Below are 24599 nucleotides of genomic sequence, written 5' to 3' on the forward strand. Positions count from 1 at the left end.
TCATCACAGAGGGATAAAAGGTTTTATTAGAGTTCAGTAAGAGAGACAGTGGTTTGAAATGAAGTTAGTGTTTAGCTGGGCCTACCGGTTAGAAAGGCTGTGGAAGCCTTACCACTGTGATCCAACACAAAATCGTCCTGTGCATAACGGAACTTCTCAGGACCACATGCAATGAACACATCATCGTCCCCGAAAAAATCCTGCAAACATGTAATCTAAACACAGAAGAAAAGGGTTGGGGGAGAGAAAAAGAGAGAAACACTGTTTGAGAAATGAATGGAAGTTACCATGTGACTGCAACAGCTATCTGTAACACTGATTAACTGATAAAGCATATAGTAGGCTAGTTCACATACAGAGCATGAAAAGTGTTTAAAACACCAATAGCTAAACACGCTGCCTTTAAGTCATGTCGGAATGATCGCATTGTGACATTATCACACACATTTTTTCCTGTTTTACACAGGAAACTCTGGATTTTATTTTTGCCCTGACTTTAGAGGTGAATAAATTAAACAATCATACATTTACCATACATTTATTTTGTATGCATTTTGTGTACTGTTGATGAAAAATAGCTATAAAGCTTGGCAGAAAATAGTAATTTTACTGTTTTAACTGTTTACATTTTTCAAATAAATAAAACGTAACAGTGAATTTGCTACATCTTTTCAGTTTAAAAAAAAAAATAATAATAAAAAAGATGCCTGGGATTTCAAAGTTTTTAAAAAGTTAATAATAATAAAAGGTTTTTATAGGCCAAAGACATAAAGGGTTGTCACAGGTTTTTATTTACAGAATCAATATGTGTTTGCAGGTGCAGCTGGCTTAGTTTACATGATGTTTTTGCAACAATTAATTTAAATTACACTTGCAAACCTTGTACAGATTTATGACGTGTAATCCAGTTCCGGAACGCTTGGGAGCAAAGTGTCCATCAGTTAAACCCTACGAAATTGTTGGTTTCGAAAGGCCCTTCAAAGCAGTTAAATTTGAGCCCTTCAGTTTGTAATGACACTACAACATGGCACCCATGATTTTCCCCCTTAGAATTGCCCTTTGGAGGCTGATTTACTCCATTTGTAAGCAGGGAAAGTGTCAATTCCATGTTTACAGTAAAACATCCCATCCATTCCTCTTCATTTTGTTGCATTAACCGGACCTGCTCGACCTGCTCCGAGAGGGATTTGAACAAGGGTCTCCTGCATGGGAGGTGGGCGTGCTAACAAGGAGGCTAAAGGCTACAGCCTCTAGTGTCAGTCGCTAGTGCGCCTCCTGAGGCCAGGGGAGTGAGGTTTACACACACTGCACAGCACATACCAACTGGCTACTGTTATATAAGCACAAAAAATCTTGTGAAAAAGTAAGTGGAAAAAGAAGCTATAGAAATAAAAAATTAACAAAATCAGTTGAATACACATTTTAAAAAATTGAAGTACAAACTTCCCAGAAGGAATTGTAAGAGGTAGAAAGGTAGAGTTAGGATCACTCATGTCAGCAAAAATAGAAAGCCTGATTAAATCCATCACTGATTTTGCCATATGATTTTTGGTTCATTTTTAAAAAAAAAAAAAAAAATAAAAAAATAAAGCCTGGAAGACCAGGCCACACATGGTCTTTTAGATAAATTTACCAAATAGACATTCAAGGTGAATAATACACTAATACAAAAACAGAAACACACACAGCCCCAGTGGTAGTGGGCAAGGAATGATGTCCAGAATTCAGCCCACTCTTTCTTTCATAGAGGTGGGCAGCAAGAAACTGTCAGGACAGCGAGAGCGAGACAAAGAGACCCAAGAGCAGAGGAACAGTTCAAAGGATTTATTACCAATAAATATCTACTTCGACTGTGCTGGCGAAGAATGAAGATCCCAGCACCAGCTGCAGTAGCGGGAGAGAAGTTTGTGGATGCATGCGCGCTATGGCCGTGCAATGGGCAAATCCTTGAACAGTGTTTTTGAAGGCGAGTGTGTGCGTCATGATAGTCAGCAGCAGGGAACAAGTGAGGTGCAGGGAACAAGCGCACGACAGACTGGAAGGCAATCACTCTCCCGACACACGGGCAGAGACAAGGAATCCTCCGATGAAGATTTGTGAGTGCAGAGAAAAAGCATACAGCAAATTGGAAGGCAACCACACTCCCGACACGCGGGCAGAGATGGGCAACCAAACAAATACACGAGACAGGGCCAACTAGGCAGAGAGAGTGAGGTAAGTTAATTCACACCAAACAACAATCTAGAAAAAATACTGACAACATGAAGGGATTAAGTAGGGAGTGAAACAGCAGAGAACCAGGTGCTGCTAGCACGCTAGTGGCATGAACAGCAGCGCCTGCGAAACACGAGGGAGAGAAATAACAAAACAAACAGAAACCGACAAACTCATCGGAGCTGTGACAGTACCACCACCGGACTAATGACCTTGGTGATGGGAAACGGCCCAATAAACTTGGGACCCAGCTTATGTGAGGGGAGTCAGAGCGGAATATCCTTAGAGGACTACCAAACCTTCTGCCCGCACACGTAAACTAGGGGCTTAGACCGGTGCTGTTCTGCCGACCTCTTGACACATGTGCCAGTCCGTATAAGGGCTTCTCTGGTGGCTTTCCAGGTGCGCCGGCACCTCTGAATAAATGTGTGGGCAGTGGGACATGAACGTTGGGCTCTTGTGCAGGGAACAGAGGGGGCTGATAACAGAGGCTGCACTGGAAGGGTGATAACCCTGTACATGATGACTACAAGGAGTTGTTGGCATACTTGACACAGACTAAATGATTGCTCCAAGAAGGCAGGGTTTTTTCAAGCTCCTAATTCACCTGCTCTGCTTGCCCATTTGTCTAGGGATGGAACCCAGAGCACAAACTCACCATAGCTCCCCAGCTGTTGCCAGAATTCTGCCCAAAAACGAGACACAAATTGGGGGCCTCTGTCAGAAACCACATTAACCGGGAGGCCATGAATGCGGAAGACGTGGTTTATGACTGCTACCGCTGTCTCCCTCGCAAGGGAATGAAATGATCCACCTTCAAGAAAAGGTCCACTACAGAATGACCATGTTGCCATGGGAAGGGGGGGAGACCAGTTACAAAATCCATGGCTATGTGCGACCAGGGTCTAGAAGGGACAGACAGCAGTTGGAGGAGCCCGGCCGGGGGTTACAAGAGGTCTTATTTGTCGTGCAAACGGGGCAAGTGCTACAAACCAACGTACATCCTGCATAAGCGATAGCCACCAGAATCGCTGTCTAATGAGCATCTGGATGACAGGCAAGGTTGGATGAGTGACCCCACTGTAGGACATGCATACAAACTGATCGCGGAACAAACAACCGACCCGCTGGGCACGTAGCGGTGGACACGGTGTGCCGTAGTGCAGCACGGACTTTAGCCTCCACGTCCCAGGATACAATTCCCACCACTCGAGTGGCAGGTAGAATGGTATCCGGTGGAATGGTGGAGGTCTCGACAGCGAAACATCGAGACAAAGAGTTGGGGTCCAATAAAAATGAATGCGGGTGGAGGTTAGATCCATCAGAGGTGCGGCGAGTTGACTGTAATTCTGGATAAACCTCAGATAAAAATGAGTAAACCCCAGAAACCTCTGCAATGCCTTGCGAGAACCTGGGGTTGGCCAATCAGAGATGGCTCTGACCTTGGCAGGGTCCATGCGCACTCCCTCGGATGAAATGATAAACCCGAGGTACGGAACCGACTGTGAATGAAAAGCGCACTTCTCCACCTTGACGAACAGCCGATTCTCTAGCAGTCACTGAAGAACCTGCCTGACATGCTGAACATGGTCCTGGATATTCTGGGAGAAGATCAGAACATCATCTATATAAACAAACACAAAGCAATCAACCATGTCTTTAAGCACGTCATTTACGAGCCCCTGGAAGACGGCGGGGGCGTTGACCAATCCGAAAGGCATGACCAAATATTCAAAGTGCCCCCCTATGGGTGTTAAAAGCCGTCTTCCACTCATCCCCTTTCCTGTTCCGAACAAGGTGATAAGCATTGCGTAAGTCCAACTTTGTAAAGACGGACGCTCCCTGCAAGAGTTTGAAAGCTGAGGACATCAACGGCAAAGGATAACGATTCTTCACCGTGATGCCATTCAGCCCCGATAATATACAGGATCTAAGCGAGCCATCCTTCTTCGACACGAAGAAGAACCAAGCCCCTGCCAGCGATGAGGAAGGGCAGATGAGACCGGCTGCCAGAGAATCATTGATATACCTGTTCATGGCCTCCCACTTGGAAGCCGAGAGTGAAAACAGCTGTCCCCGAGGAGGCGAAATGCCAGGAAGCAATTCAATCGCACAGTCGTATGGGCGATGAGGAGGAAGGGTCACAGTGTGGGACCAGCTGAACACCGCCCTCAAGTCATGATATGTCAATGGTACGCTGGATAAATCCATCGGTTCATCCTGCAACTAAACAAGACTAGACAGGGGAGACAGCAGAGTTAAGACAAACAGTAAGGACTCCAAGCAAGAACAGTTGACCAGTCTATGTGTGGGTTGTGTGTTACCAACCAAGGATGCCCCAACACTACCGGTGCAGATGGAGATTGGATCAGGTAAAAAGACAGCGACTCCATATGATTTCCAGATACGAAGGTAACTGGAAATGACAGACAGGGGCATGCCACTGAGGGTGTGGGTGGTGATAGGTTCATCCAACTGGACAATAGTATCCCGCCATTTGGAAGCCAAGTTGATGTCCATAAAGTTCCCTTTGTCTCCGGAATCCAACAGGGCTGAGACCGTGTGACTGGTAGAACCATACTGCAGCTGGGCCGGGAGAAGTGTGCATAATCCATGGGCTATGTCCAAGGGTGTTGCGCTCGCCAGTAACCCCCTTCCTACTGACGAGTGGTGTCTTTTACCAGACAGGAAGCGGAGAAATGACCAGACTGGGCACAATGAAAGCATAATCCTTGAACGAGGCATCGCTGCTTCTCCTTATATGAGATACAAGTTCTCCCGAATTGCATGGGCTCTGTGTCGGGCCGTGATTCTAGTGACCTGGCCTAAGTGTGGACTGAGTTGGATGCCAGATCCACCAAATCATTGAAGCGTGGAGGCAGATCCAAAGGATAGATTTTGTCCTGGATGTCGTCGGAAAGCCCATGCAGAAACCGGTCCCACATGGCGTGATCATTCCACTCACAAGAAGTAGCCAGGGTGCGGAACTCGATTGCATAATCTGAGGCTCGCCGATCTCCTTCGCCGCCTCCTGACCTTGAGCAGAGTGGTCGAACACTCTGCAGAGCTCCATGAAGAAGGCGTGAAATGAAGTGCAACAGGAATGTCTGTTGTCCCACATGGTGGTCCCTCATTCACCGGCCCTTCCCATGAGGAGTGTGATTATGCAAGCCACCTTCACTGTCTCCGACGGGAAAGCAGAGGGCTGTAACGTGAAGAACAAGGAACATTGTGAAAGGAATGTGCTACAGGATCCCACCTCACCTGCAAAACGGGGTTGGAGGAGAGATACAAGCCTCTGAGCGCCCAGAAACATAGGGAACTGCCGGAGCCAGTGAGGATGCTTCCTGAGTGGGATCAGCATTGGGAGGTTGGTGGAGTTGTTGAATGACAGAGGTGAGCTCAGCGAGCTGCGATGCCATCATCTCCAGAGCCCGGTTAGATGCAGAGATTTGATCCTGCTTACATCCCAGTAAAGCTCCCTGCTGAGAGATTGCGGAGAGAAGAGTAGACTCCTCAGCTGGGTCCATATTTGGCTAGATTGTTCTGTCAGAACAGCAAGAGCGAGACAAAGAGACCCAAGAGCAATGGAACAGTTCAAAGGATTTTTTAACAATAAATATCTACTTCAACTGTGCCGGTGAAGAATGAAGATCCCAGCACTGGCAGCAGTAGCAAGGGAGAAGTTTGTGGATGCATGCGTGCCGTGGATGCTCAATGGGCAAATCTGTGAACAGGTGCTGCTAGCATGCTAATTAGTGGCATGATCAGCATTTCCCTGGGAACAATCAGTGTTCCATGGACACACTGATCATGCATGTCGGCAATGCCTGCGAAACATGAGGGAAAGAAATAACAAAAAACACAGAACAAACCAACAAACTCACCAGAGCCGTGACAGAAACAGATGGTCCCAATGTGGAGCTCCATCAAACACACACACAGATACACACAGAATTGAGAGAATGATCACAGACAGATGGAGAGCAGTGGTACAGAGCCCCCTCATTCCCTTCATGAGTCTGAGACACTGCTACTCTAAAGAGAAAGAGAGGGGGATTTGAAGCTCTAAGAGTCTCTCTTGTACTTAGTTAATATGATGCTAATGACGAATCAGCTTTTCAACAGTCTCAAAGGGCAATGAAAGTGTTCAACCTTTAAACATCATCACTACACACATAAACAGACATAACCATGACAACCAAGCAGCTCCAGAAATTCTGCACTATTCTAGGCCATCTTTGTAGTGTAAGTAGTTTAAGGAGTGTGTGTACTATGAGTACCCAGATGATGTACAACCAAAAAAACAGTCTGGAATGTTCACTTCACACTCTATGTGGTCATAGACTCGCGGCTTGCCTTACGTAGCAAAAGGGGGGTTAACCGTGGTACGGTGAATGTGGCAACTAGCGAAACTTCTCTGAAGATAGCACCTTGCAAATGTGAGTTGATGCTTTATCATCACTCGACGCTGTGTGAATATATACGCTATTTGATATTTAAAGCTGAAGTATGTAACTTTTTCTGTGTTAAAATACTCCTATCCAAGCTTAACTATAAGAGACAACTATAAGTAAAGCCCGTTATACACTGTAGGATTTTTACAGTCCTTAAAGATTGTTGCTTGTCAGACTGTACGATATGAATGCATTGATATCGCCATGCACACTGTGCGACATTATGTCAGACTGTACGATACACATTGTAACTGACTGTGGTCCCAATCGTCCTGATCAGTGAACGTGACACACGTTACGGAAGCGTTGCGGAATAGAAGTGAAAGGCGAGATTTGCCCGCTCCGGAGGAGCATTTTTTCCCCCTGAAAGTCATAACATCAGCATTTCCATTGCTCAAATATCACTCCATCACGAGCGTAGGTTAACATATAAAAAGAATGATGGATTTTGCCAAATAGGCCTATAATAAGACAGCCTGATCACAAATACAGAAAATTACAGATGTTGAGAATTAATGCGAGTGCGGGAGGTAGCCTACAGTAATAATGAGCTACCACAAGCAAATATTCATTGTGGAAATAAAAAGACTTGTGGCCCGAAAAATGACAAACTTCTCCGTTCTTATAGGGGAAAACAAAAAAATATGGGTTATAGTACGTCTTTCTCCTCTTTTAGTAACCTATCAGCCACGCAAAATTTTGAAAATTCATATTGATTAATAATATATCGTGCTTGCAAATTCCCTATGGATGATGCACAAACATGACATAGATTTCTATAATTGTATCCAATTGTATCTGCTGATTTGGATTAAAACGTCCCATAAATACTTACAGTACCAATATAAATTGTTCAAACCTTTTTTTTTAAATAAAATTGGAGTGTTGTGAATCGTAACTAAAGAAGTTTACAGACATTTCAATTACATTTATTAAAAGTAAAATAGTAATTAAAATAAAGTTGCAATCATTTATTTATTTTCGTTTTGTAAGCTCTGTATTTATTTAATTAATGGAATAATGCTGCACTTTTCTCCAAGTATTTTCTGCTTATTTATTTATTAAAACTTTTTATATAAAATGAAAAGAAGAAAAAACATTGAAAGAGCTTGAGTAGAGTGATAACTGGGCGCAAATGTTGCTACGGTGCAGACGCGAAGTAGGGTTCTTTCCAAGTGATTTGGGGTGTGAGAGAGGAGCGGACTATCTCATCTTGCCATCCTAATAGCAGTCACACTATACAGCTGCAGTGTAAGAACGGCTATTAATCGCCCGTTGGTGAACATGTCACACTGAACGTTGTAAGATTGCCGATTTTGCCCTACGATGACAGAAATCCTTTAGGATTCTCAAAATTTGTCTCAGACGGCAGAATCGTGGCCAAAATCGTACAGTGTACAGGCTTAAGCCATTCATAGGCATCGAAAACTGTAAACTTTGTCTCTTTGGTGCTATGAAAATGTCTATGTTTGTTCTGAGCGACCTGCTTAGACCCTATCTCTTTGTTTGACCAACAGCAGAATTCAGAAAGCTGTTTTAAAAACAAAGTTTATTTTTGCAATTCCATTTGGTGCCAAAAGTATTTTTGTAATGTAAACTCTGATTCCTAAATAAAATCAGAGGAAGCACAAGATAAACTTTTCTGTCCAAGATGTGAAATGTCAACCTAGCTTCAACTGCATAGTGTTACTAGAACTTCTAGTAATTTTATATGTCAGATGACCTGTAACATGGCAACAGAAATGCTAGAAGGAATTAGCAACGAAATGTTCTTCAGTAAAACATGCTACTTCAGAAAACTTTTCACAAGCCTTGTATTTTAAAATTACCTTCTGGAAAAATGTATGTATGTACCTGCTGGAAAAAACAATAAGAGTTAAGGGACCCCCCATAAGGCCAAAAAAAATTGTACTTGGGGGATCCCTTGGTGTTTTATCAAAACTAAAATACTCAAAACAGGAAACGAGAATTTTTTTCATATTATTGTGGTGAAACAACGCAAAATTGTCCATTCTCCGTCCCAGTTTTCATAACAAAACCAAATAGGTTTTTAAAGCATGGGGTTCTTGAAAATTACAATAAAAACGAAGAGCCACAAAACAATTAAAAATCCTCATACAAATAAAAAACAAAAAACAAAAAACTATCAAATAAAATATAGTGACTCCTCATTATACTTCTAAATGACATGTCTTTCACTGATCCTTTTATTTTAAGTATCTTAAAAGATATTCATTAAGGCTTGAATAATTAAGCTCTTCTACGTTTCGCTTGGCCTCCAAAGCCCAGTAAAGAACAGGCCTGTGCTCAGAAAGACCTGACAGGGTGCTGAGTGTAATAACAGGCCTGCTTTTTTTGGTTGACAGTAAGGAAGGGTGTAAAGGCAGCGCTGTCCTAACACTGTGTCAAGACAGAAAGAAAGAAGGGATTAAGAAATAGAAAGGCAAGCATACAACTGAATGCAGAGGCTAAAGGCCAAAGTATACTTCAGGTGTCCGCGTTGCGGATCCCTCCGCGTACAGTATGTGTGATGCAAATTGCATCATCAGCACAGCCGCCTAGCTACCTAGATTTTCTTCATGTGGTCCTCGTCTGTGCGCATCTTCTGTGAATGTGCTGGCCATTGACTGTACTAAAAGAGTGTCACAAAGCAGTTGTAGTGCGCATAAATCGAACACATTCCTATTCGTTCGCAGTCAGAAAAGTATACTCAGAAAGGGAATGTGGTCGAAAAACGAAAAATACCTGGGCCTTAAGTGTTCGGGTCATAAACGAAGTATACTTTGTGCCTTAATGTATTTGGGTGATTCAGTCATATTAAATAATATTTTTTACTTGAATAAAACATTTAGATGTTACCACATGAAGCAAATTGCTTAGGATACCTGACAAAACATTTTTACAGTACACACTTGATGGCTAAAAGCACAGGGGATATAAACAGTCCAGCATGCACACAACACTCTACTTTAAGTTTAGCTCCAGCACAAGTCTGATTAGTGCAAATGTACCATTCGATTTTCAGTTTTCTTTCAGCCAAAATCGATTACTATGAGGAATTAAATGGGTTAGAAACAATCATGACATCAGCTAGGCTTTGAGGAGTTTGGCAACCATTGGCTACAAAAGCAAAGGAGTGGCAGTTGAGGAAAAATGCTCTCCTCACCTCAGCACAGCTTAAAGGGCCATTAATAATGGATGCCATTGAAGGCAGTGTTGACAAATGAGTCTGTCACGGAGAATACTCCAGTAACGATTGTGTGTTCAGAGATTGATATAAGTTTAATGACATATTTAATGGGGCACTTCTGCTGCCAAAGAGTTCAGTGGGTTCAAAATGAGTCAGAAATAAATGTAAATGGGTCTCATTCATGAAACACGAGCAGAACATATTTTTGTGTAAATCGTTCATAAATCCATTCTTTGAACTGAATGCGACAATTTACATAAGAATGGTTTAATGAGGAAGATCACGTGATACCATGCGAGAAGCAGTCGTGTGAATCATGAGCTCTGTGCACTTTGCTGTTTTTTTTTATTATTTTCGTTATAATCCGGTGAGATTCGATACACCCAGTACATATTTGTTCTTTGAGGTAAACATGGCAAAGAAGTCAAAATCCTTGGGCTCTAGAGACATTAAAAGACACTTATGTGCTCAAGATGAAACCTCTGGGCCTGCAGACCGGGGACACGATTTGGGCAGCACGTTGGGAGATGAAATCCAGCGTCAACTCTCCAACATCTCGGTGATGCTGACAAAGGTTGTTGCTGACTTGGAGGATCTCGCTGTAATACGTCGATCGATTACAGCGATGGAAACAAAATTCTCTGTAAACTTTGTATCTCCCTGAGTGTCGAGATGTTTGTGTGACATCATTCCCTTGCATCTTGGTAGAGCTGAGAATTCCTGCACGAGCCTACAAGTTGTAATTCTGTCTTAAAGATGCATTCCATTGCACTTTTTCTAGTAGGAAGCTGTAAAATCCGACTTTCTGAGTTGAATGGAACGCAGCACAACTTTTCAAAACTTGATCTGACACTGAATGCTTAAGCAGCCTAATTTACATTTAGAAAACTCCTGATGTTGCTATAACAATGCAAAAAGCACTTACCAATTTACTTGAAGTGAAAATCAGTCCTCCTTTCATGATTAATAAATTAAACAATCACACGGTCATGCAGAACATCTCAGGTTTGTAAATCCATAAGGATCTTTTTCTCAATGGCGATAGTGGCTGTAATGACAATCGACTCGTCAGCAAGATCTCGCGCTCTTTGCTTTCAAATTACGTCACTTAAAACGCGATTGCGTCACTCAAGGCCAGCTAGAAGGCCTCGACCAGGACATATCCTAAAGATCACACCCACCAAGAACAAATAAATCAATCTGATTGGCTGATGAATCTGACAATCTGACTTTAGTTGCCCATTCATTTGCACTGTTGAGGGATTCTGTGGAAATTCTGAAGGCCTGAGGGGGTTGAAGCTCAAACTCACGTGCTGCTTCGGCTAACGAGCTTGGCTTTGGGCATGTGATTTGTGAAACTGTTGTCACGCTTCGCTTGTAAGCATCAAGGAATAAATTCTGACTGGATAAACTTTTTGTTTTTCTCTATTTGTTTGTAGAATAATTAAGAGTGGAAAGCAATTAAAAATACATAAGCAAAAAGGTGACTGAGAATGAAAGGATGAAAAGTATGTATTTATTTGGCATGTTAGGCCTGCAGAGAAGGCTTTGCTGGCCCTGAGAATTCGCCACTGCTCAATACACACTTGACCATTCGAGAAAACGGGGGCGTCTGTTTTGTTTTTTGTGTTTTTTTTTGTGTTGGTTCTGAAAACTTTTTGCTAGCTATATAAAGCAGAGAGAGTCTTTTTCTACCATTCCCTCAGTGAAATTTACTGGTGGTGAAATATTTACCTTGGCCATTGATATTAATAATGCTTTTAAAGAATACTTGATCTCTATAGTTCCACGTCTTCATCCACTGATGAAAATATTAGGAACTTTGTGGAACCATTAGAACTCCATAAACTGACGACTGAGCAAAAAAATGCTCGATTCTGAAATAATCTTGGAGGAGATTGGCGCGGTAATTAAGGCCTTACCTACAGGCAAGGCTCCGGGGCCAGCTGCTAAATTTTTTAGATCTTATGCTACAGAATTGGCTCCATTTATGCTAGAAGTTTATACAGAATCATTAAAGAATGGAAAGCTTCCCCCAACCATGACACAAGCCCGGATCAGTCTGATTCTTAAAAAGGACAAAGATCCAAGCGAGTGTAAGAGTTACCGTCCAATTTACCTGATCCAGCTAGATGTAAAAATTTAATAGAGGGGGTTAAATATTGATTCTGTTTGTAAATGTTCTTGCTTTTATTTGTTAATATATGAATCAATAAAAAAAAAATTAATCTGAAAAAAAGAGAAAAAAAAAGAAAAAAAAGAAAGATTTACACAGAAAGTCGCTCTGCTCATGTTTCATAAATAAGGCTCATAATAACAAGTCAAAGAGCAATTAATAAAAAGCAATCAAACTCAGTTTAAGAGTTTAGTTTTGAGGGGCCTGGGTAGCTCAGCGAGTAAAGATACTGACTACCACCCCTGGAATTGAGAGTTCAAATCCAGGGTGTGCTGAGTGACTCCAGCCAGGTCTCCTAAGCAACCAAACTGGCCCGGTTGCTAGGGAGAGTAGAGTTGTGTGTGGACGCCGCGGAGAATAGCATGAAGCCTCCACACGCGCTATGTCTCCGTGTTAACGTGTTCAACAAGCCACGTGATAAGATGCGTGGGTTGATGGTCTCAGATGCAGAAGCAACTGAGATTCGTCCTCCGTCACCCGGATTGAGGCGAGTCACTACACCACCACGAGGACCTAGAGCACACTGGGAATTGGGCATTCCAAATTGGGGAGTAAAAAAAGGGAGGAAATCCAAAAAAACAAAACAAAAAAAGAGTTTAGTTTTGAAGTATTTTACAAATAGTAGGAAAGTACACAGAATAGATCACATTGAGTACTTGTTTTCATAGGTAAGCAGCTCCTACAGCTTCAGCGGCTCACAAAGGGAAAATAAAGGCAGTCTCAGAAGTCGATCATCAAAAGTCCAACTGATGAGGATGAGGCATAGAATGGGACATCAGCTTTTACTTCTTACTGCTGTGAGATGAGCTGTCAAACCGCAGTAACATCATCCACATGCTAGAGCTGCTACGTGGATTAGAGTCAATCCAAGTCCTGTGTAGGCTTAGCTTTGACTATTGTTTTTTTGGTTTTTTTTACATTTTAATTTGACTTTTTATATATAATAACAGAGAATATTAATATCACTATTTAGCAGAATTTTCACCTAAGTAGAATTAGCAGAAACAATGATGCCGAATTTGTTTGAGTAACAATTTCTCATAATTCTAACATTAAGCTATAAAATATGAAAGACATTTAAGAATGTATCTGTCTCTGAGACATAGGAATCTTAAACTTTTTGTTTATTCTTCCTAACAGCATCTTTCTGAGGTGTTTTGTGCTTTGAATTATTTATTTTGAAAAACTGAGCAGGTGGAATCTGTACTCTGCAGAACCCTGCAGAAAGCTCCACAGAGTTCTACAGAATTTGAATGCCTGTTATCGAAGTCTTTTTTAGCAAGTCAGTCCACTCGGTAGCCATCTTTGGAACGCTCTTGGGCAGACTAGGCAGCTATTTTTCTATGTAAACAAGCGGCATACAAGTATAACTCCTTTCTACTTGAATGGGGAAAGACGAAAATCTCAAGATTCCGATCAAAGAACATATTTCAAATCAGCAGTAAAATATGACAACACTGGTATCATAAATTGTGCTTCTTTACCTCAGATTATGCTAAAAAAAAAAAAAAACTTTGTACACTTTTGCTTGTGCAGCTAATGCACATGTGCGTTCTTGAGTTGATTGACAGGCAATGTCTGCATCTAAAGTTCTTCTGCTGAAGTTGTCTGTGTTTACTGAAATTTCCACCACTGCCCCTAGTGGCCAGAGCTGGAAGTGTTGTTGAAGGTGCGGGCATGTGTGAGCTCCAGTTTCCAGTTGAAATTTCCACAGAGTGGCACCAAAAGCGAGTTGTATTTTTGAAAGGATGTATTACAGTCAACAGGAATGCATATTATGCATATAACCCAAACCCCAACCCTAAATCTAACTGTCAGTGGAATAGCCTACAAATGTAATGTTAGAGAGAAAATGCAACTTTCGAATTGCACTCACCACTGATTATGTGAACGTGATTACTTCTTGATTTCCATGGGACCAGAACCCATATCTCTGAGGCTGCTCGTGCAGCATGCTATTATTAGTAGTTTTTTTGTCCATAACGTATGGGCTCAAGCACAGGACTGCACTTGAGCTCTGAGATCCCCTTCTCCTGGACTATCTGACTAAAGCAAGAACTAGAAAGATTGGTATACATTTACATTTAGCAGAAGCTTTTATTCGAAATGAATAACAAATGAGGAACAATTTGTCATAAAAAGTTCAACAACATCTGCAGTGTTCTACTGCCAGGTTTTCAAGGTGGCTGGATTAGTATAGATGCTAGCGCAGAAGAAAGAGACAGAAAAATTGTTTTTTTTAAATTATTTTTTAATTATTTTAGTACAGTAAGTGCAAGTTCAATAGTAAGTACAATAAGTTTGGATTGGTTAAGTGCTCATGGAACAGATTCAGCTGGTTCTTGAATGTTGAGATAGTATCAGCAGATCGTGTGAAGGTTGGAAGCTCATTCCACAACAAAGGGACAGAGAAAGTGATAGGCATTATGAAATATAAAGGTTGAGATGGGGAGGTGGAGGGATGCCGGAAGAATCATCATCGGTGCGAGGGAAGCAACCACTAATATATCCTTGTGATTTCATTGGCAGGCCTAGATGAACAAGCTTCTCTTGAACTTATGTTTGGAACTTTATTTAAATTGATGCAAAAATGTCTGATGGGAGATGGCTCTTGTCAGTAACTCGGCAGAATGGGGTCGATTTCAGGATACCGGAACATTCGGTAGCAACATTCCCCATTTATTCACACAATTCCCCATGTGATCATGTTGACATCCTTCACCCCTTGTATGTTAATTTATTAAATATTGTGGCAAATTTTGGTAATATTTTAAACTATTAATAAGAGTGTAGTACTATATGTTCTGTTTAACACATTTTTAAAGTCATTCCACAAACATGTGTGACAGGAATTTGTGATTGTGAAGGAATGTGTAGAAACAAGAAATGTAAAATGATAACAAATAGGAAACTGATACCGGTGAACAATGAGGAACGTGGAAATCCCGTTGGGCTCACTTGATTAAGTTTCCAGACAGGGCAGACATAAACAAAAGAGGGCATTGAGATCACGCTGGTTTCTGGTCGTGTGCCAGCCCTGTGTCTCCTAGCGATGCCTGCTGCGGCTGGCAAGCCAGTCAGACAAGCCATAGACACGAGACGCTTTTACTTTCTATTTTTTAACTACTTACAGTCTGTGTGTGCTGCAAAAGAGATGCATTAATGCTGCGGGTGCAGATGGTATATCTTAATTAGAAGGCAAACAATGATTGCTATCCATATTCATGACACTGTATGTTTGAATTATTCTATATAATCTGGATCTGCCCTTAAAACAAGTCATGCAAATAATATGAAGGTGTGGGTAAGGGGGAGAAAGGACCCAAAGCCACTTTAAGGAGAGCCACTTCAGAAACCTTTGTGTGTACTGCAACTAAAAAAGCAATTGAGCTACAATAATTTTCTGTATAAATATACAGTATGTAATAAAGAAATATCAGTATTACATTTCTGATTACAAGGTAAAACCAACTAGGTGATTGACCGGTCTGAAGTCTGTTTTCTCGGCCATCATACTGTATGTACAGGATTTCTGACTGATTGGTGACAGGTTGGTTGTGCACATTATTCTGATGTCATGCAAACACAGAACCACCATCTCTGTATCTCTCTGACTGTGCTGAACAAAGCTATAGAGATCTGCTAAAATACTCATAGAAAGAAACAAACAGGGTTCAATACAAGATAAGCTCAATCAACAGCATTTGTGGTATAACATTTATTACCACAAAAATACATTTTGACTTGCCCCTCCTTTTCTTAAAAAAAGCAAAAATCTGGGTTACAGTGAGGCACTTACAATGGAAGTGAATGGGGCCAATCCACCAATAAACGTTAAAATACTCACTGTTTCAGAAGTAAAGCCACAAGACGTAAACAATATGCATGTTAACATGATTTTAGTGTGATAAAATCGCTTTCCTTTTCTGTGTAAAATTATAGCAAACTTAAAAAAATATATTTAAAATGACTGTTAAAATTACGATTTAAACAACTTTACCGTTCAAATATTACATGAGTTTTAACAGAAGAATTAATGTAAGTGCTTTTATAAAATTATAAGCTTCACATTTCTGCTGTTAAACCCCCCAAAATTGGCCACATACTCCTCCTTGGTAAGTGCCTCACTGTTACTTCGATTTTTGCTTTTTTTTTTTAAAGAAAAGGACGGAAGAGTCGTAAATAAATTTTTGTGGTAATCAATATAATGCCATAGAGCCTTAACCACTGAGCCACTGTAAAATGGGATGCGAACCATTTCATGTTGACTTTAAAGGCCACACTTATTTTCCTTTTGCTCAAATCTGCAGCTATACAAATCCAATCTTTTTGCAAGTATACAGTAAGATTACTGGCTTGGGTACAGAAAACGTGTGGTACTTGTGCATATTTCTCATTTCCAAGCAGACTTCAAAAAGCTTAAAGGAATATTCCGGGTTCAATACAAGTTAAGCTCAATCAACAGCATTTGTTGCATAATGTTGATTACCACAAAAATGTATTCCGACTCGTCCCTCCTTTTCTTAAAAAAAAAAAAAAAGCAAATATCGAGGTGACAGTTTGGCACTAACAATGGAAGTAATTGGGGACAATGAAAGTGAATGTGGCCAATTTTTGGAGAGTTTAAAACCAGAAATGTGAAGCTTATAATTTTGTTAAAGCATTTACATTAATTGTTCTGTTCAAACTCATGTATTATTTGAGCTGTCGTTTTAGGATTTTAGGCTTTGTTGACATTACATCGTCATGGCAACAAAGTTGCAAAATTGGCTATAACTTTACACAGAAAAGGTTAAGCAATTTTATCACACTAAAATCATGTTAACATGCATATTGTTCACGTCTTCTGGCTAAACTTTTGATACATGAGTCTTTTAACACAAATCAAATGGCCCCCATTCACTTCCATTGTAAATACAACACTGTAACCAAGATTTTTGCTTTTTTTTTTTTTTTAAGAAAAGGAGGAACGAGTCAAAATAAATTTTTGTGGTAATCAATATTTTGCTACAAATGCTGTCGATTGACTTGTATTGAACCCGGAACATGCCTTTAAGGTCTTAAGTAGTGGTCGACCAATATATCAGCAATATATACATTTTCCTCTTTGGCCAATTTGTTTCTTGAGGGCGCTGAGAAACGCCTGCTTGCATATGAAGCGACTGAGACATGTAAACGACCAATCATGGTTTGTTTTGTTGTTCTGTGCCATCGTGTAGACCAGTGTGCAACACAGTCTCATTTAAACGGTCTGCAAATATGAGCCATGGGAGATGCATTTGAGCTCATAATGTTAAAGTGCTAACCTGTTTAATTTTCCCTCTCTCTCCTCAACAGTTCCCTGTTACTTTTAACTGTCTTGTTTAATGATAAAAAGGTAGATATCAATTTTTCAGCGAAACTAGGGCGCCGCCATTATCAACCTTGAATGTGGACCACTTCCGGTATAAGCCACTTCCAGCTATTTTAGCGATACAAAAATACAACATTATGCTGCTTTATATCACAGGCTGGCAATAAATGTCAACAAATTATTATCATTAATTACGTTTATTATTTTCATAAACTCATTGGTTTTGAGCGCATATAGTTTTATCGTTTATTGCATTTTTACCATCGTTTTATCACACACTGTTGCACAGGCAGAATGAATGAAATCAGACGCTGACACGCCTCCACAAACTTTACACAACCAGTAGAGAGAAGAAAGATGCCGGGTTGCTTCAACTTTCTTTGCACCAAAACTGCATCTTATTTCATCTTGGCAACATAATAAACGCCTTTTACTCTCTGTTCTTGTCAGAGAGCATTCTCTCTTTTTTAGCGTGCATAGTAAACAGACGCACAGATCTCACATTCAGCATGGCTTTTGAAACATCGCCTTTGGAAAAAATATATAAAGGCATCATCGGAGGCTATGCAGGTACATATGAACGGAGGTTTACATGGAGACAAGAAAGACTGCATCGTCACGATCTCAGTAAAGAAAGAAGCAGATTTTATTACCGTCTCTTCAATGCAACAAGTGAATGATTTACTTAATCTTTTACTATAAATGCTGACATTAGAAAATTATCTGACATTGGCACATAATTCTGCTGTTTATCCTGTGGTTGTGTGATAGTTTATAAGCCCATATCACAAAATTCTGGTATTATAACCTTCTAGTTTTTTACACTGCGGTCAATTGCAGCAAAACTTTGTCACATTCACTGGAAATGCAGCCGCTTCTTCTGCGTTGCAAAATAAAGTGGATACCGTCTGCAAATATGCACACATCTTTAACTGTCTTGTCTAATGATATAAAGGCAAATATCAATAAAACTAATATCATATACTGTCTGCAAATATGCACATATCTCATTTAAATAGATGTAATAAACCAACCTCACACAACTTCAGCAGATTCAGCATCCTGTGTAATGCTCATAAATCTTCCTCTGAAGCACGTATTCTAGCAGTTTCTCCTCAACAGTTCCCTGTAACTTTTCTAATGATAAAAGGCAAATATCAATAAAACTTCTATTATCTACCATCTGCAAATATGCAGATATCTCGTTTAAAAAGATGTAATTCACGAACCTCATGAAAATGTTGCATTTCCTTCCCGTCGATATCTAATATAAGACGGTTGCAAATCGGACCACTCTTCCATTCTGCTTCTGCCCGCTTACAGGCAGAAACTGAAACAGGAAGCACCCACCCTCAGAACAATCCAGTGCTGGTCGGACCAATCAGATTCCACGCTACAAGCCTGTTTTGATTACGTGGACTGGGAGATGTTCCGGTCCGCCTCTGATGATGACATCAAGCTCTATGCTGATAGCGTAACGTGTTTCATCAGAAAGTGCGTAGAGGATGTCGTTCCGACCAAAACAATATGGATCTACCCCAACCAGAAGCCATGGATAAATAGCGATGTTCACGCAGCACTTGATGCGCGAACCTCCGCTTTTAATTCCGCATAAACAAGTCAGTTATGCACTCCGCAAACCTATCAGAGCAGCAAAACGCCAGTACAGTGACAAGATTGAAGGACAGTTTAACACCACCAACTCTAGAAGCATGTGGCAGGGAATTAATATCATCATGGACTTTAAAGGGAATAAAAACTCTGCTGTGAACACCGCTGCCTCTCTCCCGGATGAGCTAAATACTTTTATGCTCGTTTCAAGGGAAATAACACCTCCCTCGCGGAGAGAGCTTTTGAGGCCGAAGCTACAGGGGTTAGTTCGCTCTCCGTCTCTGTAGTGGATGTAACCCGATCCTTCCGACGGGTGAATATCCGTAAAGCCACGGGTCCAGACGGGCCGTGTCATCAGAGCGTGCGCAAACCAACTGGCTGGTGTTTTTACGGACATTTTCAACCTTTCCTTCTCCTTGTCTGTGGTTCCCACATGCTTTAAAATGTCCACCATTGTGCCTGTACCAAAGCAATCCAAAATCACTTGCTTAAATGACTGGCGTCCTGTTGCTCTGACCCCCATCATCTGCAAATGCTTTGAGAGACTAATCAGAGATTACATCTGCTCTGTGATGCCTCCCTCACTGGACCCATTGCAGTTTGCTTACCACAACAACCGCTCCACTGATGATACCATTGAATCTACACTACACACTGCTCTCTCCCACCTGGAAAAAAGGAACACTTATGTGAGAATGCTGTTTGTAGACTACAGCTCAGCATTCCACACCATAGTGCCCTCCAAGCTTGATGTGAAACTCCAGGCTCTGGTCTTAAACAGCTCGCTGTGCAGCTGGATCCTGGACTTCCTGTCAAGTAGATGCCAGGTGGTTAGAATGGGCAGCAACATCTCCTCATCACTGACCCTCAACACTGGAGCCCCACAGGGCTGTGTTCTCAGCCCACTCCTGTATTCCCTGTACACACATAACTGTGTGGCAACACTCAGCTCCACTGCCATCATTAAGTTTGCTGATGATACGAAGGTGGTAGGTCTGATGACTGACAATGATGAAACGGCCTACAGAGAGGAGGTGCACACTCTGACATGCTGGTGTCAGGAGCACAACCTCTCCCTCAATGTCAGCAAGACAAAGGAGCTTGTGGTGGACTTCAGGAGAAAAGACAGAGAACACAGTCCCATCACCATGAGCACCGGTGGAGAGAGTCAGCAGCTTCAAGTTCCTGGGTGTCCACATCACTGAGGAACTCACATGGTCCGTCCACACTGAGGCCGTTGTGAAGAAGGCTCATCAGCACCTCTTCTTCCTGAGACGGCTGAGGAAGTTTGGAATGAACCGCCACATCCTCACACGGTTCTACACCAGCACTGTAGAGAGCATCCTGACTGGCTGCATCACTGCCTGGTATGGCAATTGCACCGCCCACAACCGCAAAGCCCTGCAAAGGGTGGTGCGAACAACCAGACACATCATCGGAGGTGAGTTTCCCTCCTTCCAGGACATACAGTATATACCAGGCGGTGTGTGAAAAAAGCTCGGAGGATCATCAGAGACTCCAGCCACCCGAGCCATGGGCTGCTCTCACTGCTACCATCAGGCAGGCGGTATCACAGCATCAGGACATGCACCAGCCGACTTCATGACAGCTTCTTCCCCCAAGCAATCAGACTTTTGAACTCTTGATCTCTCACGATCAATATACATCAGCACTGCACTTTATTAATCTTATTATCTCACACTGTCATAAATTATATTCTCTCTTAACAACACACTGGCAACTGACTATCAACCGACAGCCTGAATGTCAATACAGTACAATACAACCTACTGTATATTTTATATATACTATATATACTATTTTTATTGTATAATGTGTATTCTATATTGTGTGTATGTGTATTCTATATTGTGTGTATTGTATACTGTACAATATTCTATATTGTGTGTATTGTATATTGTACATTGTACATTATTATTTGTATATTGTGTTCTGTGTAATTATGCGTATATTAGATATGTAAATTGTGATGTGTAAATCTGATGTTTATTGTAAATTGGTGTATGTCTCATCACTGTCATGACTGCTATGTTGCTATGTAACTGCACCCAAGACTTTCACCCACTATTGCACTTGTGTATATGGTTGTGTGACAATAAAAGTGATTTTATTTTATTTTATTTGATATCTTCCTCTGAAGCACGTATTCCATCAGCCAGAGTCAAAACTTCAGGATCAGGATCAAAAGTTCCTCTGATTCAAAAATCATGACGGTTAGTCTGTGACAATCCAAGCAGGTGATCCAGGCCGTTTAAACTGTCAGAAGATTACTGCTCGCGCTGAATCTGCACGAGCGTGTGAGTGCAACTTCAAAATAAAAGCGCTTCACGTGTGCTATAAGTAAATGTTTATTTACTATGCACTGTATGTGCAATTGGTTTAATTCTGTATTTTTTGAGAAAATGCGATTGCTAATGTGGAAATGCCATCCATGGTTGCTGGATTACTGTGTGTGCACTATTTCCTTCTTCCTAATATATTAACAATTTCTTAATGTGCAAATAAATTACAAAAATGTGATGACTATACAGAAATCAGAAGATACTGCTATCTACTATTTAAAATAGAATATTATTTTTTTAAATTCTTTTTTACAAAGTTAAAGTTTAGTGTGAAAATTTGTAAATATAGTGCTAAATAATAGTTTATTCATTTTTTATCAATTTTATGTTTATGTTGTTTATGGTTAAATTGTGTGATATATCGGCATTGTATCAGCCTATCGGCCACCCTGTTCTCTGGATATCGGCATTGGCCATTAAAAAACCCATATCAGTTGATCACTAGTCTTAAGATCTATGTAGAAGTTTTTCCATAAATATACAAATGATTCTAAAAGCTTACAAAGATCTAATCATGAGGTCTTGAAGTGACTTGCATGCTATTTGTAAGGGCACTGAGGGGGTGCAGGGAGGCAGTAGGATGAATAAGGGATAGGAATGATCACTTAAGTGTTCAACTCCTCTTGACTACTCAAATGGTACCCTCCCTCTGCTGTTTCCCTGGGGATAGACTTGTCCTCATCCAGTCTTATAAAACAATTATGGGTTGAGGGTTTATTACCATGTCATTCAATGCCATTATCAGCTAATCATGAAGCATGCTGCTGGTAGGAGAGGTAGTTCATATTAACAGCTATAACAAATAAAAACTGGTCAGTCTTATTTACCGATTACTGATTTGGCAAAGCAAATCTAAACTCCTGCCAAAAGAAAGAAAAAGAAAAAAGAAGAAATGAAAAGAGCGATTGGAATTTATGGAGTTAGACTACATTATGGAGCATATCTGACTGAGAGAGTCTTGTGTTGCCTAGTACAGATTCCTTAGCCCCCCTAAACGTGACCCACACCTGCCAGCTGCACTTTAAATCCCCCAGCCGTTAGGTTCAATTACAGCAGAGCTGGATGGAGTCTCAGTGGGAAGCCCATGCCTCTCCACCCCACCCCCACCTGCTGAGAATTAGGCTCGGAATGCTCGGAGGCAGATGGCATCCAGAGGCTCTTGTGTTAACATGCATGTTACCCCTAAATATTCATAATTTTGTTGTTTGATGAACAGTTTTCTTCGATTTTGAGGCAATGTCTGGCTTAATGCTACAGCTCAGATGGTTATTTGACCATGATAAAATACTAGATTCTATAGCTTATTCAAGAATGTGGTACTGGCTTATAGTAACTGTCATACAAAGGCATTTTAAACAATGAGTATGTTGACATGCATACCAATACGCTGATAGCTTATTTTAAAAAATCCAACAATGCAAGAAAATGTTTACTTGAGATTTGAAATCACTCTGTTTTTGATGTCAAAATGCAAACAGTCATGTGAACAACACTTGCACACATTGGCTAAGCCAGTAAGATGTTTACATGCAGCGCAAAATCGTGGTAATGGGCAAAAATCTATATTTGCCTATCGGTTTATGCATAAACCGTTTATGACCTTACCCCAATAAAAGAAAAACGTATAAGGCATTTACACAACCTTACAAGTTGTCGGTTTATTAAGCATAATAGGTGTAAGACTGTGCATGTAAATGTGCTCAGTCTTATTGATGTATTTTGTCTTTGAGAGGTAAAATTCTCTGCAAGACAGGCGAGTGATATCAACAGCAAAAAAAAAAAAACAAAAAAAAATCTCCACAATCCAAGGCAAGACCAGTTTATTTATATAGCACATTCATACACAATGAGAATTCAAAGTGCTTTACATAAAAATGATGAAGAAAATACAAGATACATAAAAACAATTATTTCAAAACCAATTAAGAACATGAAATAAGAATAAAAAGTTATAAAAAGAATATAAAAGAAAAAGAATACAGAAATAAAACGATGCAGTGGAATCAGTAAGTGCAGCACAGTGATCAGCGAATAAATGCAATCCAGTGAGACAAAGGGCTCTATTGAAAACAAAAAGTCACCTCATAAAGGTAAAAATGTCCCTGAAAATCAATTCCAGGGGCCAAATATTGACACCTTTATAAATAAGTAAATTTCTGACATTGCAACATATAGTCTCTGGAACGAGACAAACAGCAGGTGTCCTTTTTATCGGGCGTGTTTGCAGCTGTGCATTGGGCACGCCACCTCAAACTCTTCACAGTCCTAGTGAGGGTGTGCCAGCTGTAATCGCATATGACATGCAGGGATGCCTTGCTTGAATCAACCAAAAGATTTTTCATACAAACACAGGCTGAGGGCAACAATGGATATTCAGGGTGTGAAAAGCAGCTTAACTAGGACAGATAACATCTAAATCAGTCTATTGGATTTGCATTGTATTTTGATCTAGTAGACTCAGCAATTGTTAAAAATAAGGATCTAAGAAATATCTAAATGTGTTTGTTTTACTTTCTCATTCCATCAACACTTTGCTGCCATTTTAAATTAATATAAATATAAATTAATAGGATTTTTATATCTGTATATCTTGAACCTCAAGTGTTAAAAAGATTAATCAAAGACCTTAATCTTACTGTAGGCTAAGAACAGAAAAACTGTGAGAGTAAAGTGGCACTGAGGATAAACTGCACTGAAGTGCATGAGTGGGCCAATTTATTTCAAACATTCACCACCTAACAAGATAAAATTATTTTTAATTGAACTCTTGATCGCTCACGATACATATATCAGCATCGCACTTTATTAGCCTCAGACTGGACCCACATTTTATACTTCACTTAATAACACACTGGCAACTGACTATAAACCGACAGCTGAATGTCAACACAACACTTCACAACACAACATAATTATTTCCATTGATTACATGGGGGGGTACAGTGTATTTTTATTGTATACAGTCTTCTTATTTTGTGTATACTGTATATTGTATATTATTAGGTGTATATTGTATATTATGTTGTGTAACAAGATGTGTAAATTGTGTTGTGTGTAAATCAGATGTCTATTGTAATTGTCATACTGCTGTTGCTTGGAACTGCACCCAAGTCTTTCACCCACTGTTGCACTTGGGTATATGGTTGAGTGACAATAAAGGGATTTGATTTGATTTTATCTTAATTCCATATGCTTTAATGAGAATTTTTCAAGATGTTCAACCTGCCAGTTGAAT

The 24599-nt window shown here is 40.5% G+C and overlaps 1 protein-coding gene across 11 annotated transcripts in view; it reads right to left on the reverse strand.

Moving 5' to 3' along the window:
- Positions 1-24599, reverse strand: part of dclk2a (doublecortin-like kinase 2a) — a 96478-nt gene that overhangs the window by 55491 nt on the left and 16388 nt on the right. For 10 of the 11 annotated variants that reach the window (XR_007897717.1, XR_007897715.1, XR_007897716.1 and 7 more), the window contains exon 3: positions 86-215. Coding sequence is in view for 6 of the 11 variants with exons in the window: in XM_051702899.1 (XP_051558859.1) it covers positions 86-215 (130 nt within the window). In the remaining 5 variants the exon portion in view is untranslated. The remainder of the gene's footprint in view (positions 1-85; positions 216-24599) is intronic. The other variant, XM_051702902.1, reaches the window with a different exon arrangement.

Source organism: Myxocyprinus asiaticus, chromosome 7, assembly GCF_019703515.2.
Source record: "Myxocyprinus asiaticus isolate MX2 ecotype Aquarium Trade chromosome 7, UBuf_Myxa_2, whole genome shotgun sequence".
Taxonomy (NCBI): Eukaryota; Metazoa; Chordata; class Actinopteri; order Cypriniformes; family Catostomidae; genus Myxocyprinus; species Myxocyprinus asiaticus.